Genomic DNA, 19,479 nt, shown 5'->3' with positions numbered 1-19,479 from the left:
TTTAGTCATAGAACAACAGAATTTATGATAATTAAAGCTATGTACACAGGCAAATCAAACCAATATATTCCACAAGAATATATATTAACACATTTATAGCTATTGCATTGGTGGGAAGGATAATAGGAAGAAAAAGAAATATATAGTAACCAAATAAAGTCGTAAAATAAGAGAGGGCCTTGAATAGACCAATGTTGACAGTGAACTAAGTATGATTAACTCAACTCTCCATAGCTAAGTCCAAAAAGAATTTTTTTTGAGATGGAGTCTCACTCTGTCACCCAGGCTGGAGTGCAGTGGCACGATCTTGGCTCACTGCAACCCCCGCCTTCCAGGCACGAGAATCAAGCGATTCTTGTGCCTCAGCCTCCTAAGTAGCTAGGATTACAGGCATGTGCCACCATGCCCGGCTAATTTTTGTATTTTTAGTAGAGACAGGGTTTCACCATGTTAGCCAGGCTGGTCTCAAACTCCTGACCTCAGGTGATCCTCCCACCTCGGCCTCCCAAAGTTCTGGGATTACAGATGTGAGCCACCACACCCGGCCCCAAAAAGAAATTTTAAAAAAACTTTACTGTGGTCTCCTGAAATTTTTTTTTTTTTTTTTTTTTTTTTTTAAACTAAAGTCCTGATGACACTGCCTGGCTGATGAACAGAATATTCTGTTCTACCAAAAATTCTGTGTGGAGTACCCTGGTACTTCTAGCAAAATTAAGTGGCAGAAAAGTGAGCAGGAGGGAGAGTGGGTAGGTGACATGGGGCTTGGGAGAAAAGAGAAAACCTTAATAATTTTATAAAACTAGTAAAACATGAAATTAATGAACAAATTAGCTAAGAACATTGGTTTGCTTAGTTTTACTCTTTTAATAGAGGAACATGCTTACATTCTTACAGAGTAAGTATTAGTAAAAGAACATAAGTGAGCACCAATCCTTAACTGTTAGCATGGAGATAGCTAGAAAAATAAGCAAAGTTTAAATTTACCCATTGGAAAATGATGGTTCAGTACATGTCACTGAGTCACTCTTACTGCTTTAAAAGCTTCTTTTTTTTAAATGTTACAGCCGATTACAAGGAGAGCTTTAATACGATTGGAAACATCGAAGAGATTGCATATAATGCTGTTTCCTTTACCTGGGACGTGAATGAAGAGGCGAAGGTGAGTGACAAAATAGCATTGATTCATTGTTCATACCTCCTAATAACGTGCCCATCCTCTGCAGTTTATTCTTTTTTAAAAGCCTGTATCGGTAGCCTCCTATTGAAAAGAAAATGAACCTTTCATCTTTTGCCTTTGTGGAGGGTAAGGGAGAAAAGGGAGCGTGCTCCTCTGTGGCTTCCTGTAGAATGTAATGAGCCAAGTTGCATGTCCCACCCAAATCCTTCAGGCCCCAGGCTTCATTTTAGCACTTGGAGCTGGGAAGATGAGGCCAGGAAACCTTTTCTCTCTGCAGTGCAGATTTCCCCAACGGCCTCTCCGTACAGCCTCCTCCAGACACAGGGAGGAGCTCAGAGCTGATGTGTTCGTAGGTAAGCTTCTGGGCAGACCGCTGACCCCACAGCCCTTCCAGGCTTAAGCTGGTTGAAGGATGGAATACAGGAAGCAGGCTGCAGGTCCCTGAGCTCTACTGACAGAGGTGTGGCCACCAGTGCGACCTTCAGCCACTTGTTTAATGTTGGCTGCTTAACTAACCTTTTTCTGTTTTTCGTGGTGCCCACATGGTTTAAGAAGTACAAAGGCAAAATCTGTGGTGATGTGAGCCCTGAGAAGAGACGTCCACTATTGCACCAGTTTGGATAAAAGAAGGCTTTTATCCAAATGGCCACGAGTCTCTTTGATTTTATGAAAACCCCAAACCGTTCTGCTATGCCCAACCTCCTTTCTGTGTTCCTTCGCTTCTGATCCTTGATTCTTATTTTGCACTCATGGGAAGGTGCCAGATGAAACCTAAGCTTGTTTTTTGGTTTAGTTCTGGACCATCTAGGAGGGTGTTAGAAGAGTTTGTCTTCAAGCAAATGAAAAGGTCAATGTACACTGCTCTGGTCAATGCTTTATTGTCTGAGAGCAGGGGGAAGGCTGGGTGAGAAAGGAAATGGGTTGGGAGTTTGCAGGCACGGCTACAGAAGAAGAATTGCCCAGTGTCTCATTTCATTCAAGTATAAAACAATGTAGAATAGGCCTGAGAAAGGCAGCCTAAATGGGCAAATGGTGATCGAGTGCCCGTACAGCCTGGAGAAGTTTCTGTGGCTCAGTCTCAGTGCCTCCCAGAAAGGAAGCAGACCTTGCCGTGGGGTGCGAGATTGGTCCCACACAGAACTGTAGGCAAATGTGTCTCTAAGGTCCACTCCTCCTTCATTTAAAGTTTCCTGCCCAAGCCATGTGCTTTTGGCACTTTGTTAATCTCCTCGGCTACCCGAGGCCCATTCTCCCTGCCCCTCCCCTCTCCTGAGAACACTGTGCTCCTGTGCTCAGGGCTATCTGTACCTTTCCCACATTCCTGCCTAGTGCCTCCTTATTCCAGCCAATGCTTGCCCTTTCTCATGGTTCCCTCTTCTCTCAGAGGCTAGACTGCCGGACCTGATCAGTAAGAGGCAGTCTGTGTAATGGCACAGGACTAGGATGGCCACTGAGCCATCCTGAGCAAGTTATCTGACCTCTCTGGGCCTCGGTTCTGACATGCAGACAAACACACAGATTTCCAAATGTCTCTGCTATAGCCAGCATCATGCTGAGGGCATAAAGCATGATGGATGATCCAGTGCTCTGGGGAGGGAGGCCTGGGAAACAGTAACTGAGCAACAGTGTGACCAGGGAGAGGCAGGGCCTATGTCAGAGTCCCTGGAAAGAAAATGGGGTCATGTAGCTGGAAGTGTCTTATCAGTGTTAAAGGACCAGGCCTGGTGGCTGATGCCTGTAATCCCAGCGCTTTGGGAGGCCAATGTGGGAGGATCCTTGAGGCCAGAAGTTCAAGAGTAACCTGGGTAAAGTAGGGAGACCCCATGTCTACAAAATAAAAAATAAAAATTAGCTGGGCAGGGTGGCATGCACCTGAAGTCCTAGCTACTCAGGAGGCAGAGGTGGGAGGATTGCTCAAGCCCAGGCAGCAAAGGCTGCAATGAACCATGATCATGCTGCTGTACTCTAGCCTCAGTAACAGAGCAAGACCCTGTCTTAAACACACATACCACCACCACCACCACCACCAACAACAACAACAACAAAACAAATGTTAAGGCAAGCTATAACTATGAGCTGTAATCATTACCATAATTTTCATTATCACGCAATCTGTGATAATGAGTGCTAGTGGGTGAATGTTTTAACTGTTCTGCTTCAATAGGAACCTTTTATAGAAATGCCTAACCTAGAAGGGACAGTTTAATGATGGAAGCTTCAGGCTCTGTAGTAAACCAATGAGATAGTTAATGTGGAGTTGAGTTGAGCTTCCAGCCCAGTTCATTCCGACCACTCATTCACCATAAGCAGGAGCTTACTTTCCTTGTCTAAATGTGTGTGCCTGTGCATGTGGGTGTACATGTCAGTATGCATGTGTATGAACCATGTTGCTCAGAGCAGACAAGTTTAAGCTCACATATGCTTTGAAAAAAGACAGTGGAGGATATTTTATATTGCATTGTTTTATGTTGCAAAATTTGTTTAGCTTCATTAATAATATTTTAAGTGACTATTACTTGGTGGCAGCAATTGTTTGAGGTTTGGGTTAATCAATAAGTAATGAAAAAAGTTCCAAATATTTTTCTCCAGACTAGTGAAGGGCTTTTAATGTTTTATTTTACTTTAAGTTCCTGGATACAAGTGCAGAACATGTAGGTTTGTTGCATAGATATACGTGTACCATGATGGTTTGCTGGCCCTATCAACCCATCATCTAGGTTTTCAACAAAGCAAGAGGTAAAAGCCCTGCATGCATTAGGTATTTGTCCTAAGGCTCTCCCTCCCCTAGACCCCCACCCCTCCACAGGCCCTGGTGATGTGATGTTCCGCCTCCGTGTCCATGTGTTCTTATTGTTCATCTCCCACTTATGAGTGAGAACATGAGGTGTTTGGTTTCCTGCTCCTGTGTTAGTTACTGAAGAGCTTTTAAAGAGAAACCATAAAAGTTAAATCTACTTCATTAGAAAGGCTGAGAGGATTTTTTAAATCTGCGGAGCCTAAGGAATTTCTCTAAAATATCATTGATTTTATAACAAGCGGACTACAAAAGGCAAAATTGCATGATTGTTGAAAAAAAGGTTTTCAACAAAGCAAGAAGTAAAAGGCATCCCTCTCACAGTGGAAGTGTCTGTGATCTTCGTGTTGTGGACCTATCTGTCACGAGTAGTTGCATTTGCTTTCAACTTCCCATTAGTAACGTCTGCACAGAAATCTTTCCCAGGCTTCAGGGCAGCAGGCCCTTTCAGTATCACATGATATTTTAGTTTGTATGGCCAGAGGACACAAACTTGTGGCCTGCAGCCTTTAGATGGTCCACAGAATGCATATATGTATGTGTGTGTCATGCATTTTTGTACTTCTATTTAAAATTTTAACTTTTTTTGGCCCACATTAAATAATCAGAAGATTATTATTTTTAAAAATCCAGGTTTTTAAGCCTCTTGCATAATTAAAGATTCTGGCAACCATTAAGCCCTAGTGTTTGCAAGGTGATGAGTGACTCTAATAACGTACTGGGCTCTTTATGGCTTTCTCTAGCATTCTCCATTCTGGAATTTTCCCTGCCTAGCCCTGGTGAACATTTGAGTTTTCATGCCCAACTATGCCCCCCAGGCAACTGATATGCAGTTTAGCTCTTCACTGCCTTTCAGCATTTAGGAGGGTAGTGACACAATGCAGGTTGAAGCCATAGGTAGGTTCAGTCTTTCTGCCCGGAGCTCAGAGGAACGGGGCAAGCAAGGCCACCAGCATTCCCTGGCTCCCTAGCTCCTTTGGCCTGGTCCTCATAGTGCTGCAGCTGCAGCAGGCCAGGCACTGATTTGTGTCCCCACTGCTGAAGGGGGAATCTGTGACATTCTTCTGAATGCTCACAACAGTGGTAAATCTTGGTCTTTCAAGGTGTTAAAAAAAAAAAACAAAACACCAGAAACCACCTCGATCCAAATGTGAATACATATCAACAAGCTGGATAATACCACCTGAGGATTAAGGATGAGGTTTTTTTGGCACCAAGTTTTATATATCATCTTTGGAGCCGGCCATATCAGAGGAGACCTTCTAAATATGCTTTAAAGCCTTGGCAGCATCATTGGAGAAACCTGTATGTCTTCCCAAGATGATTATGTTAAAGGATAGTTTTTATTTGGATATTTAGGTTTTGATCCATTTATTTAAAAAACAAAAACCAAAAACCAATCCAGTATTTGGTATTCTTGCCACAGATCTATAATCAAGACCTGATGATAAGGCTTATGGATTTTTCCAAGGCATACATTTTCTTTCATTGCTGACTTACATTTTATTTCTACCTCTCATTTAGCATGAACAGAAAAAAAGGAAAGACACGAAACTCTAATCATTAAATTAAATTAAATTATAGGAAAACGTTTTCCCAGGGAAGGTGTTAAAGCTATTAGTTAAAACAAGGTTTGGGGATTAATTCCAGATTTGCAGTGTCCGTTGCAGGTGGATTCTCGCAAGACTATTGCAGAGTTCTTCAACCCAGAATCCGTTTTGCTGGTTGTGACACAGAGTCTTTGCAGCAGAAATAGTCTCCAACAGGATCGGCTTTTGTCCTCAGGGTCTCTGCAGTCTGGAAGCCTGTGTAATGTGAACAGGTGTCCGTGGGCTGCTGATATCTAGGTGGACAAGGTTCTGAGTGTCCACACTGTCACTGCTTGGAAATTGATGGCGGTCAGGGCCCAGTGTGTGGCAGCAGAAAGCACTGAAAAGGGGTTCAAACAACCAGATTCTAGCCCTGGCACCCAAGTAACTGGCTTTTTACTTCCCCCGTTTTTTTTTGGCAAAAAAAAAAAAAAAAAAAAACAAAAAAAAAAAAAAGCCATAAAACAATGGGAAGTGTGTGTGTGTGCACATGTGTGTGTGTAGATTAAGATCCCATCCATATCATCCCAATGGGAGGACTTCTGTGTCATATTCTTTCACATGACTCCCATTTACAAGAATTTTTAAATTTTCATTCTCTCCTTACACAAACACTGGCACCTAAGAAGTAGATTTGTTGGTCACTAATCCCTAAGATGAGGAATTCCCACGCCAGATCCTAGTGAGTTATTAAAGGGCTGTGAGCTCAGATTCCTGGCACCGAGCACTGCCTTTTCCAAGTGATGACATCACCCCCAGAGCAGAGTGCAGCAAACCCTAATTACAGACTTCCTTTTCTCCTAGATTTCTAAGGAGTCTTGAAACTGGGCCCCTTATTTTTGTCCAGGGCTGTTTTCTCTGTTCACAATGATTTTAAGATTAAACCAATCTTGGTGCGCTACAAAGACCTCCCTCATGTGACCACAGAGAAGAATTACTTGAGCATTAAAGAGGCTTAGTGGTTTAGTGGTTTGCACTTTCAGGAACATGTTTCCTTTTCGGATTTTTTCACTGGAACACTGTAACAATTCCTCCACGTCTCTATGCTTCACCCTTCCTTGGTTTATAATACTAAGATTTAAAAAAGCTTTCTTTCCATGAATATTTTTTAAATTGCTCTGCCTCCAAACCTTTTAGAATGACCTTAGTTCAGGATTCAGTGAAAATGTTTACTACCATTGTGTCTGGAATTGATGGGTTCTTGGTCTCGCTGACTTCAAGAATGAAGCCGTGGACTCTCACGGTGAGTGTTACAGTTCTTAAAGATGGTGTGTTTGAAATTTGTTCCTTCAGGTGTTCAGATGTGTCCAGAGTTTCTTCCTTTTGGTGGGTTAGTGGTCTCGCTGGCTTCAGGAGTGAAGCTACAGACCTCCACCATGTTACAGCTCTTAAAAGCAGCATGTCTGGAGTTGTTCATGCCTCTCGGTGGCTTCCTGGTCTCACTGGCTTCAGGCGTGAAGCTGCAGACCTTCCCAGTGAGCGTTATAGCTCATAAAGGCGGTGCAGACCCAAAGAGTGAGCAGCTGCAAGATTTATTGCCAAGAGCAAAAGAACAAAGGTGCCACAGTCGGAAGAGAACCCCAACAAGTTACCAGCCCTAGCTTGGGCAGCCTGCTTTTATTTCCTTATCTGACCCCACCCACGTCATGCCAATTGGTCCATTTTACAGAGAACTGATAGGCCCACTTTACAGAGAGCTGATTGGTCCGTTTTGACAGGGTGCTGATTGGTACGTTTACAAACCTTGAGCTAGACACAGAGTGCTGATTGGGGCATTTGCAATCCTTTAGCTAGACACAAAAGTTCTGCAAGTCCCCACTAGATTAGCTAGGCAAAGAGCAGTGATTGGTGTGTTTACAAACCTTGAGCTAGACACAGGGTACTGATGGGTGCCTTTACAAACCTTGAGCTAGACACAAAGTGCTGATTGGTGCATTTACAAACCTTTAGCTAGACATAAAAGTTCTCCAAGTCCCCACCTGACTCAGGAGCCCAGCTGGCTTAGCCTAGTGGATGCTGCAGGGGGGCTGCAGCCTGAGCTGCCCTCCAGTCCCCTGCCCCTCACGCCCACACTCCTCAGCTCTTGGGCGGTCGATGTGATCCAGCGGTTGATGGGATCGCGCGGTTGATGGGATCCGGTGGTCGATGGGATCGGGCGCCGTGGAGCATGGGGTGGCGCCCATCGGGGAGGCGGCTGAGGCCCAGCGAGAATTCCAGCGCGGTGCGGCAGTGCTGGAGGACCCCGCGCGGCTCCTCAAGCGAAGCCAGAGTGGACACTGAGGCCGAGGAGGTGCCAAGATGGAGCGAGGGCTGCTAGCACGTTGTCACCTCTCACCATCACACTAAATAATCATGCTGACAAATAAATCTACTACTAGCCGTCTCCGATCTTTATGATTTTTAGAAAAGTCTATTATAATTCAATAATATAAAATTCTGATCTCCCAGGGTTATTCTTTGCTGCCTTCTAGGCCAGTGCCTCCGTTTTCAGAAGCAGAGTGATTACTTTCCTGAGCGATGTGTATCCCGCTCCCGCTCCCGCTGTGTGTTGAGTTGCAGGAGAGGACTTAGGGGTATTGGTTTGTCTAGCCTTCTGCTTTGTTAGAGCATCAGCGAATGTTCTTCCTGCATTTTGGGATTGGGGAGGGCCTTCCAGACAGGAAGTTGTTGCAGTTTTGGAAAGGGCCAAGGACAAAGTAAGGCATCTGCTTTTATCTCTGTTAATAAATTTTCCTAATGAGATTGGAGGTGGGCAGGGCTGAAACCCAATGGAGGTGGGAAAGGGAGCAAAGAGCCTAAGAGACATCATGGATAATCTTCTTGGGCCTCTTAGATTCTGATTCCACTAAATATTACCTCTCAACATATCAGGCCCTGCAAGATTGGGCAAATGGAAAAAGTGAATTTAGAACTCAGGGCCCTATGAGTCCAGAGCCCATGCTGTTGACTATCCTGATAGAGAGAAATTTGATTTTTGTTTTAAGCCAAAGCAAGCTATGATTTTTCTTCTTCAAGCAATCTATAAGGGACAAACTGTGTGCATCCAGAAAGAAAGAAAATGAGTGGCTAACCCCATTTCCTTGAGCAAAGCAGTTCAATCAGGCCACCCTGCTTTCGCCACGTGTCCTGTCCTCATGCCACACTTTCTCCTTCCCCACAAAAATGGGCCTGCTGGTCCAGCACTTCCAGCATATAGGGCTCTCCTTATCCACGTCTTCTGTTACCCTGGTACATCACCTGTCCATATCATACATATTGACCGGAACTGATGTGGGAGTGAAAATTCCTTTCACTCTTCAACGGAGCATTGGCATGCTGATTAGCCTAACACTAGTGAGATCCTCTGCAAAGATCAGTGCACGTTTTCAATTACAGTGCTGAGACATATCAGTGTTTTCTTCTCCGTGCCTTTACACATTTATTCTTCATTTCCCCCAACTCTCTCCAGCTCCTTTCCCTGGTATCCTGAATTCCATTTTTATTCATTTACACGATCTCTGTACACCTTTCTCTAGTATATTTCTTCTGTTATGAATAGTGGAGGCAATTCCTTGCTCTTTTTTTTTTTTTTTTTTTTTTTTTTTTTTGCAAAACCATGCAGGAAGCACAGCACTAAAAAATTTCCAAAACAAGAATGAGGGTTATGATCAGAGAAGATAAAGCTTGCAGGAGGCATGCAGTGACCCTCCACTCTACATGTGCAACTTAAGAAATCCAACAAACAAATCCTCACATGTACCAGGGTGGTAATTGGAAGTGACTACTTACGCATAAGCCAATATTCCTTTTAAAGAGAGATTCCTCTAATCTTGGGTCTCTTTGGAATGCTTCAGATGCATTGGATTTACAAAAGAGGTGTGCCTGTAGTTTTTGAAACTGTGGGAAAATGCAAGGTGAGGAGACATATTGATATTTCCTCTGGGCCCTATTTGCATTAATAGTTTTGCCCCATTGCCTTCCTGTTGGATTTTGCTTTAATACTAACAAGTACATATCATCTAAGAACTGAGAGCCTGTCTCAGGGAGGTAAACAGGGATGTGCTAAGATGAGCTGGCTGGTGAGAGGAAACTAAAAGTGCAAGTTGAAAGTAAAATGTTCTCATCTGTATTTGTAAATCAATTTTTAAGGGAGAAAATGAAGTTGATTTAAATGTCCCAGTGCTGCCTGACAGCTGCCCTGGACTTACAAGTGCATCTGATGTGGCCTGGGTCATGTTGATGACAGTGAACTAACTGGCTTCATGTCGTGAGATGTGACTAGAGCCATCATATAGGCTGACTTACTATCTCCATAGAAAACCTAACTCTCTTCCTCCTCTCACTTCCTCTGCTCACCTTCTCTCTCAGTGTTGTCTTTTCAAGGTGAGCAAGCCAAGCCTAGCTTTCTGCTCCAGCAGCTGCTATTAGAGAGGAAAAACAGCTCTGTGTACTCATTATCTCAATTTCAGTAGCTTGAAAGATAAGATGGTGAGAACCGCAGGGCTTTGGCCATAGCTTATGAAAAAGGAATAAATTGGAGAAAACACAGGTGTTCTAACTTCTTGTATACTGCAAATTATTCAGTCTCTTTGGGTGAAAAATACGGTTATACTAATTGAAAGTCCGGCTTGTGTTCAGTACCATATCATGGCAAATCCATTAAGTTGTCTCAAATGTGTTATTTTCTCCTTTCCCTCCCTCTGTCTCTCTTCCTTTTGGTCTAAACTGCTTAATCAGTTTTTATTGAGCCTCCATTGTGTGCCAAGCCAGCTCTTTTGAAAGTTAAAGTTTTGGTAGTCTTAACGAATCATGCTTTCCAAAGGGCTGTTCCTAAATGGACAGCGTTCTTGTTCTGCTGAACTCCATTGCTGGATACCAAAGGAGAAGGGAAGATGTGTAAATACTGTTTTTCAGGATGAAAATGGAAACCAAAGGACTGTCTGAAGGAGACTACACTCCTGAGTGCCCTGTGGGTTCATGACCTTGCTTATTCCCCAGCCTGCACCCCTCAGCAGCCCAGTGCTTTTGACTGAGGAGTTCTTTTTCGGCTTACAAGACAGTCTAGGATGATATGGGGTTGGTAGATGTTAATGATCAAGAAAAAGTTATACACCAATTTTTTGCCTAAATTAATGTTTTGCCTGATTTTAAATAGGCAATCTTGTGGAAAATTACAGAATATTACAAAACATATCCCTTGGTCTCAAGAGTAAAAATACGGTTGGGGGACACTCCTAGGAGGGGTCTTGAAAGATTGAATTGCACACTGCAAAGCAGGGCAAATGGCATTTTTATGTGTTTGCTGAGGTGTGGTGTGGGTAAAGGAAGCCTTACAAGAGAAAAGTAAACATTTGCTGGAGTCTTTGGTACTGAACTTAAACAAAGCCATTCCTTTGTTCCAGTTTTATAAGGTAATGGATGTTAGGAAAAGCTATAAAGCTGGAGTTAATTCATATATAAAAGGAATAATCTTTGGAAGGCATCTCATCAAAGGTATCAATGGCTAGATCTTTGTTAGGATGGTTTCTGGACTGAGTTTTGCTTAGGACTCTGTAATTAACATGTACGAACTATTGTATTGTGCAGAGAATTAGACTGCATACTTAGATTTCATAAAATGATTGTGTGTGCATGTGTACACAATGACTAATATTTGTTCAGTGATTACCCTATACCAGGCACTCTGCCAGGCACTCCATATATATTATGCAATATTCATATTTTTAAGTGAATAACAATTTCCATTTAACTAATGAGGAATTTGAAGCCCAGAAAAGTTAACTAGCTTACCTGAGGTTGCACAGCTAGTGCATGGTAGAGCTGGAATTCTAACCTTGGGCTGTCTGGTTCTGAAGCATGTGCTTTTTCCATGGCACCTTTTTGTTTTGGAAAGACCTAGTAGTAATATCTCCTTTCACCTCTGACAAGTGAATAATCATTCCTGTGAAGCAGCACACTCACTGCACATCAGGCACTGGGCCAGGCGGTGGAGGTCCTGAACACAAGCCAGGCCGCATCCCTGCACTTAGAGAATGTTTGGACTAGGCTAGGAACTGAGATGCAGATGTAAATAATTGAAATACAAGGTAGGTAAATGACAGTGACTCTACGGGAGATAAAGTGCTAGAAGAAAAGGTCTGAAGAGAGAGGCAGCTCCATTATTCATTTTTTTACATTTTATGTTTTAAAATTTCAAGTGATAAATGGAAAGAGTAATACATTTGATACCACTTACCCTTCACCTAGATTGACTCATTGTTAATATTTTGCCAGATTTGCTTTATCTCTTCTCTCTCACTGTCTTTCACACACACACACACACACACACCCCTACACCTTAGTTCTAAGTACTTCAGCATGTAGAGAGGTCCTCTTTCTGTGGGATCGGGAAGATACAAGGAAGGATGTGGCATGTAGGGTGTGTCTTCCGGATCAGGTGGACTTAGACATAAGGAAGCTGGAAGAAGAGTGTGCGGTGGGGAACAAGGGAGTGTCCAAAGGTGCAGAACCTGGAAAGCACAAGGAGAGAGGGCACTGCACCACTCAGGAGAGTGTGACACTCAGGAGACAAGTTAGTGTTAGTTGTAAAGAGGTGATGATAGAAGTCATGAGAAAGGATGAGATTGCTGTGGAGAGAATTGGAGGGTGGGCAAAACAGGGTGAAGGATGGGACTTTAGAAAATGTAGAGGGAGAGGAGCTGGAGAAGGAAGGGGTGGTGAGTAAGAGCGGAGAAGAAAGGGGAAGGAAGGAAGGAGAAGGAGGACAAAGAGGACAAGAGAGGGCCACCAAAGTCCAATGGTTTAGGCAGTGATTGTTCAAACTGTGATCCTCAATAAGCAGCATCAGTGTTGACTTGGGAGATTGTTAGAAACACAAATATTTGTATCTCCCAACCCAGGCCCACTGAATTAGAAACTCTGGGGATGAGGCCCTGTAACCTGTGCTTCAGCCAGGCCTCCTGGCGATTCTGATGCATACTAAATTAGGAAACTCCTGTTATAAAGATGCTGCTGAGAAGGCTGCCCTTGCTTTGAAGAAAGCAGTTTCAGGAGTAAATTTATACATGCACCTGTGAACAAAAGCCACGTAGAAAGAAGTTCATTGCAGCATTGTTTATGACAGGAAAACACTGGAAACAATCTAATGTTGAAGAAATTGTCATTCCACATTTCGTGCTTTTTTAAAGAGAGAGAGAAAGCGATCTTCAGACTTTATTGTTAAGTGAAAAAAGCAAGATGCAGACCTGTGTGCGTTTTATGCTACCACTTGTGTAAAATAGGAAATGATGTGTATTTACATTTGCATAACATGTTTCTAGAAAGATACTCAAGAAATTGTTGATTGGCTGGGGAACAAGGAAGGGAGGTAATTTTCACAGTTTACCCTTTTGTGCCTTTTGGATTTTGTACCATATTCAGATATTACCAACTCAAAACAAGTTTTAAGTATTAAACATGAACAGAAAAAGCTTCACGTAATAAATGCTGAAAAAGTCAAGTGAATGAATCTTTCCGCCTGTACTGAAGTTCTTCTGCCTGGGAGCTCATTATTTCACCAAGCAGCCCAATCTCTCATTACGCAGTGTCAAAAGTCTCCCTCACCCCGATGTCCTGCTTCGCAAGATCTGCTCATGACAGAGCCGAGCGGGAGAAACTGTTGTGTTTGAAGAGCAGTAAAGGTTTCTGCCTGAGTGACTTCCCCGTGTTCTCCCCAGCAATACCTGGGATTCAACCCCTCCCAAAGTGCTGTGGGGAGAGAGATTTAATGTTTTTAAATCAATGTTTCTTAATTAAATGTTTGTTCCATTAATGCAAATCAGAACTCATCTACCTTTGGATCATTTGAAGTTAGCTTCACAAAATCCCCAGGGAGAGAATCCGGCTGGAAGGTAGCAATAGAGGGAGGAAGTAGTAATCCTACAGGAAGGAGGGCTTGAACTGGGGGACCCTGGGAATGCTAAGGAGGCCACCCAGGCCACCCAGGCCACTAAGGAGCATTCAGAGAGGTAAAATGGAGAGGACTTTGTTGACTCTGCCGTGTGGGTGAGAGCTTGGAGTTCAAGAACAGGACCAGCTGAGAGACGAGGTGTCTGAAAGGAGAGAGATAATGTTGATGATAGTAAAATTCTTTCGATTTTCATTACACTCTACAGTTTAAAAGTATTATTTCATTTAAGTGTCACAGTACCAAGGCAGGGATTGTTATGCCTATTTGAAAGAAGAAAGTGAGGCCCAGAAAGGTCAGACAATGAGTCCGAGGCTGTAGTGCTGGGCTTTGCACCAGGCACACTGTTTTGAGCCTCTTGGAGGATATTTTTTTCTGGCTTTGCTTTACTTTCATTATAATCAAACCTAGGTTTGGCTTCTCACCACTTGAAAGCCAGACTCAAGAGACAAGGGTTGGTGGAAGGAAAAGCAGGTTTATTCAGAAAGGAACATAACCGAGAAGATGGTGAGCTAATGTTCTAAGGTACCATCATAGGTCAGTACAAACTTTAGGCTCTTTCAATAGTAAGGGCAGGAGGACAAGAAGGGGGTTGAGATCAAGAGGTAACCAGTAACTGCAGACATCTGGACAGCAGTGAGTGTCCGAGGAGGCTGGGAACTTCCTTGTCCTTGATCAGGTCACAATGCTCCTAAAAATATTTCACAAAACATAGTTAGTTGTTTACATACTTCCCCTTTCATCCCAGGATTAGTTATAAAAGCTACATGACTGCTGTTTTCACATATTACGTCAGTGCTCTGAAATCATCCTTGCCTATGTGTAGGAATGGGTAAAGACCCCTTAAACAAAAATGGAGTTAGTTATGTTAGTTCTTTTGCTGTCTCACTGTTATGTCTTCTCACCCTCCAGCTTCAGAGAAAGCTCTTTCTTCCTCTCATAAAACTTCACTTGTGAGTTGATCTCCTTTATCCCCTGCTTCTGAGGCTCTTGACTCCCACAGCCACTCCTCTCTGCAGCCTCTTACATACCTCATCTCTTTTCGTATGGACGCCTCCTTCATCTCAGAAGTGCACCTCTGCTGGGCCAGCTGCCCACTGCCAGTGCTCCCATCCCTCCCTTAGCTGAGGTGCTTCTTCTCCATCTCTTTGACCTGTCTCACTTGCCCAGCAATCACCTTCCTCTCCTCCCTTCCATTGGTCTGGCCTCTGGAAGTAGCATGGATGCTCTCCACTACTGAACACAATGACCTTTTCTCAGTCCTCATGCCCCGTCCTCTCTGTATCTTGGATGTTGGAGGCTGTGGCCACAGCTCTATCTGCCTTGGCCTCAGAGATGCACACTTGGCCTCATTCAGTGCTTATTACTGGATCACAGTGATAAAAACAGATTGATTTGCCTCTTTCCTCACCACTCCCCGCCTTTCAGGTTCTTTCTTCACTTTCCAGATATAAACCTTCCTTTTCCATTAGGGTGATCTCTACATTTTTTCGGAGCCAGCATGAGCTTTTTTTCCCTTCCATCTCTCTTTCTCCTGTCTCAAGACTCCTACAGGAAATCTTCCCTGGCTGCCTTGTTGAGCTCTCTTCTTCTTCTTTTTTTTTGAGATAAAGTCTCGCTCTGTCACCTAGGCTGGAGTGCAATGGTGGGATCTCAGCTCACTAAAACCTCTGCCTCCCAGGTTCAAGCAATTCTCCTGCCTCAGCCTCCCCAGTAGCTGGGATTACAGGCATGTACCACCATGCCCGGCTTATTTTTGTATTTTTAGTAGATATGTCATTTCACCATGTTGGCCAGGCTAGTCTTGAACTGCTGACCTCAGGTGATCCACCTGCCTTGGCCTTCCAAAGTGCTGGGATTGTAGGCGTGAGCCACCACACCTGGCCTTCTCTCTTCTTAAAGCAAACAGAGTCTGGAGTGTTCAATTTAATATCTAATTACGTACCTTCCACAACAGTGAATACTGTTGGACCCCCACCTTTCCCTTGAGGGCAGGGCCCTGCCATAGATAGACTTCTGTATTTCCCATGGCCTCTGTATATAGCATCTTCATAGTGTGGATGGATGGATAGATAGATAGATAGATAGATAGATAGATAGATAGATAGATATTGATGAAGATATTCATGCTTAATATATAGTTGATGCTCAATTTATGATTGTTGATACATAACATCTGGTCAGAGCAGCTAACTTCACTATACTAAATTGACTTCAGCTACTCATATTAATCTCTGCTCTTAGGAGGTATTGCTTATGAAAGCAAGAACATAGATATAGTTGTATTTAGAAAAATAATTTATCTTCTCTTAAGTTGTTGGACAAATATTTGTTGACTGTCTACCATGGGCCTAGTACTGGGAATACAGTGAGCTTGAAGCAGACAAGTACCCTCCTCTTAAGGACTTGTCAGCATCATGCAGCAAGCAGATAATTAAACACTAAGCAAATAAATAATAAGATAAATTCAAGTAATTGTATGTGCTATGAAGAAAGGAGAAAAGAGAAATTTGACACACTCTGCCACTGGTCATGGGCCAAGCGGTTGAGAGGAGGAGGAAGAAGAGGTAAAAGGCAGCTCTCCATGGAATGGTCAAGGCAGATATTTCTGCAGAGTACCTTGGAATGAATCTGAATGAGAAGAAGGAGCTGGCAGTGTGATGATCTGCAGGGACAGCACAGAAGGCAGAGCACACAGCAGGCAGCAAAGCCTCTGAAAGGAGAACAAACAAAAAATTGAGCACTGAAAGAATACGGGAAACTATGGTAGAGTGTGTGAGTCCACCAAGTGTGCATCTGTGTGTATACATACATACCTGCAGAATTGAGAGGAGAAAATAAATATTTTATCAGGAAGAAAGGAAGAAATGAAATAAACATTCTTAAAAAGTACTTCCTAAAAGTGCTATATCATTGTACATTTTATGAAATCTAGGCATTTCTTATATCCTCAACAAAATAGCAAGCTCCCTGAGGCAGGTAGTCTGTTTTGCATCCTGTATTCCCATCTCTCAGCACGATGCCAAGCACAGAAAGAAGACATTAAATCACTATTTGATGAATACATGTATAAAAAAAGATGGTTGCCCAAAGCTGAGATTTCACATTTTAATATTGTCTACTTTTAGTCTATCTTCTGTCTCAATTTGGCATTGCATCTGCACACAAATACAATCCTATCAAAATGGAAGAAAAAAGGTAAAATGTGAGAAAGCTGTCTGTAGAAATTCTAAAATCAAGAAAGGAACAGAGTGAAGAATCTGGCAAAACACATTTATATAGTTATATATTGTTTGTGAAAGAAAAATGTGTTCTCATGTGAAAATGATTATTTCTTAATATATACTTTGTACCTGTGATTTAGAGGCTTATCCTGTGCAATTTCTTGGAAAAGAATTTTTTTTTCAACCTCAATTATCAGGATATAAGTAGCGTTCTTAGTCTTTAAAGAGAAACATCTTAAAAGTGCAAAATACAATTGTTTAAAGAGGAAAATAAATACATTGTATCAAATCACAGATATTACAATTTTTTGAATCCCAAATTGCTTTCTGAATCAAAGGTAGGCCCATTTATTTTAATGGAAAGCTCTCAGAAAAAGGTTTAGGAGTCAATAATCAAGTTAATGTAGCAATTCTAAAGCTCATTGATTTGTGTTTATTTTAATAAATCTTACTGCATGCATAATGTACACCTGAGGAGTATTATAATTTCAGTAAAGTCACTTGCCTTGGGTAGAAAACACAAAATGGGAATTATAATTCATATGTAACAAATGATTTTGTAAAAACAATGCCAAATATCATGAGACTGCTTCTATTTCTGGGAAAGATCTTGGTACGTTTAGAAACAATCCTTCTATCTTAATCAACCCTTGAACTGATGACAAAATTAAAATTGTATCTATTATCTGCCTGAATACATCTGATCTGATGGATTCTTTCTTAAAATATAAATTACGTGCTATTAGCATTATAGGAAAACAAGTAAGTGAGGTTTTAAAAATATTATATGAGCATTCATAACTTTCTTAACGCTTGGGAGACAGATAGATTGTTTATGGCATTTATACATCTTTTACATAATCAAGGCTTCCACCGAAGTGAAAAATAACTTTCTGTGCATGACATTTGGATGAACATTTGGTAGAGGAAATTATACCTTTTCCTTAAGCCCCTCTAATACATATTTACAAACAAGTGCTTTGTAGATATACTTCCAAGTAATTTGCTTTCACATTTCTCTGCTGTGCTTGGAGCTGAGATATGGTTGGGTTTGCAAGATGAAACAAATGAATGCTTATCAGTCTCCAAGCTAAGGCTTTAATGTCCTTCCATGACTTCCCAAACTCCTCCCCACCCCCAGTTTCAGTTAAAGTTCAACCATTTGGGTTTTGAGTGCAGCACAGCGAGACTATGATTGATACCATCAGGTACTGAAACTGTGCTTTGCCAGTGGGTCAGGCAGCTAGGCAAGAGGAAAACAATGCCAAACCTATTATAAAATCCCTCCCTTATAGGTTCACCGGGAGCTGACAACACAATGTAGCAGAAAAGGCAGATTCTTGTGTTGTTTACTTTTAATGGAATTAGAGAGCCCATTAGAGCTTCTACTAAGGACCTCTCTCTATTGAGAGAACCCAGCCTAAGTGTCTCCCGGTGAAGACTGATGTGTGGTAGCTCATTTGACCTTTAAAGACCATCTCTACTGGGTGATTGGTTTTTATAACTCCTCCAGGGAAAATTTGGTCTATGTATTATAGTATATTGCCAGTAAGCAGTTATTTCAGTGGATCTAGTGGGTCTGTCCCACTTAAATGGCCCTTGTAAATATTCACACTCCATCACGTCGGCTCTTAGTTGAGACTTGAGCTGATAAGACCACATTTAATATTGCTTCCTGCCTGTCTGAGTGTATGTCCACTGTGAGTGACACGTGGTTAAATCAGTGAGCCAACCATGAATCTTAATAGCTTAGGAAATATTCATCAGAACACTTTTCTCCTCTGGCTCCTGTAGTTCTAGGCAGGCTTTATGAGGAGTGGAAAATAACCAGTCTGTGTTAAGACTCCTGTGATTATGGCCACCAGCAGGAAGATCTCTATGAAGGACGTGGCCAAAATGATGAACAACTGCATACCTCACCAGAGTGATCATTTGCTTTGCTGACATACAACTGCGTTTATACAGTTTGGCCAAGATGTTTTTCAGGTGTTCTCTGTAAAGTGTACTTTTTCATAACCTAAAGGTTAGTGTTTGATGAAGCTGTTATCTTTAGAGCATCATCATACGTTCTCTCTCCATCATCCCTGACTTCTGTGGTTGCAGGAACCATAACCAATGCATCTATGCTAGCGCCTAGCACAGCCTCAGGAACTTGGTAGGTACTTCAAAAATATTTGTTGCATAAATGACTGTTAAATAAAAATTCTCTGCCATTAGGGCTTCTCCAGGGACAGTAATAGTATTTTCTGTCTGTGTGGCTGTAGTGGGCAAAATACTTATACTATGGAAAATCAGTAGGAGAATCAGACATAGCTTGTTTTTTCTTTCTTTCTTTTCTTTCTTTCTTTCTTTCTTTCTTTCTTTCTTTCTTTCTTTCTTTCTTTCTTTCTTTCTTTCTTTTCTTTCTTTCTTTCTTTCTTTCTTTCTTTCTTTTCTCTTTCTCTCTTTCTCTCTCTCTTTCCCTCCCTCCCTTCCTTCCTTCCTTCCTTCCTTCCTTCCCTCCCTCCGCCTCTCTCTTTTCTTTCTTTCTTTCTTTCTCTCTTTGTCTCCTTCCTTCCTTCCTTCCTTCCTTCTTTCCTGTCTCTCTCTCTCCCTCCCTTCCTCCTTCCCTCCCTCCCTCTCTTTTCTTTCTTTCTTTCTCTCCTTCCTTCCTGTCTCTCTCTCTCCCTCCCTTCCTCCCTCCCTCCCCCCCCTCTCTCCCTCTCTTCATCCCTCTCTCCCTCTCTCCCTTCCTTCCTTCCTTCCTTCCTTCCTTCCTTCCTTCCTTCCTT

General features: G+C 42.4%; 1 protein-coding gene across 2 annotated transcripts in view; it reads left to right on the top strand.

The window, feature by feature from the left end:
* GRHL2 (grainyhead like transcription factor 2) overlaps window positions 1–19,479 on the top strand; it is a 189,139-nt gene that overhangs the window by 113,146 nt on the left and 56,514 nt on the right. For both annotated transcript variants that reach the window (XM_017859460.1, XM_017859459.1), the window contains exon 8: window positions 1,065–1,159. In XM_017859460.1, coding sequence (XP_017714949.1) covers window positions 1,065–1,159 — 95 coding nt within the window. The remainder of the gene's footprint in view (window positions 1–1,064; window positions 1,160–19,479) is intronic.

This window comes from Rhinopithecus bieti, unplaced genomic scaffold, assembly GCF_001698545.2.
Source record: "Rhinopithecus bieti isolate Rb0 unplaced genomic scaffold, ASM169854v2 scaffold_47952, whole genome shotgun sequence".
NCBI classification, from domain to species: Eukaryota; Metazoa; Chordata; class Mammalia; order Primates; family Cercopithecidae; genus Rhinopithecus; species Rhinopithecus bieti.
The sequence above is the reverse complement of the archived record's forward strand: the minus strand, read 5'-3'. Positions and strand labels throughout refer to the sequence as shown.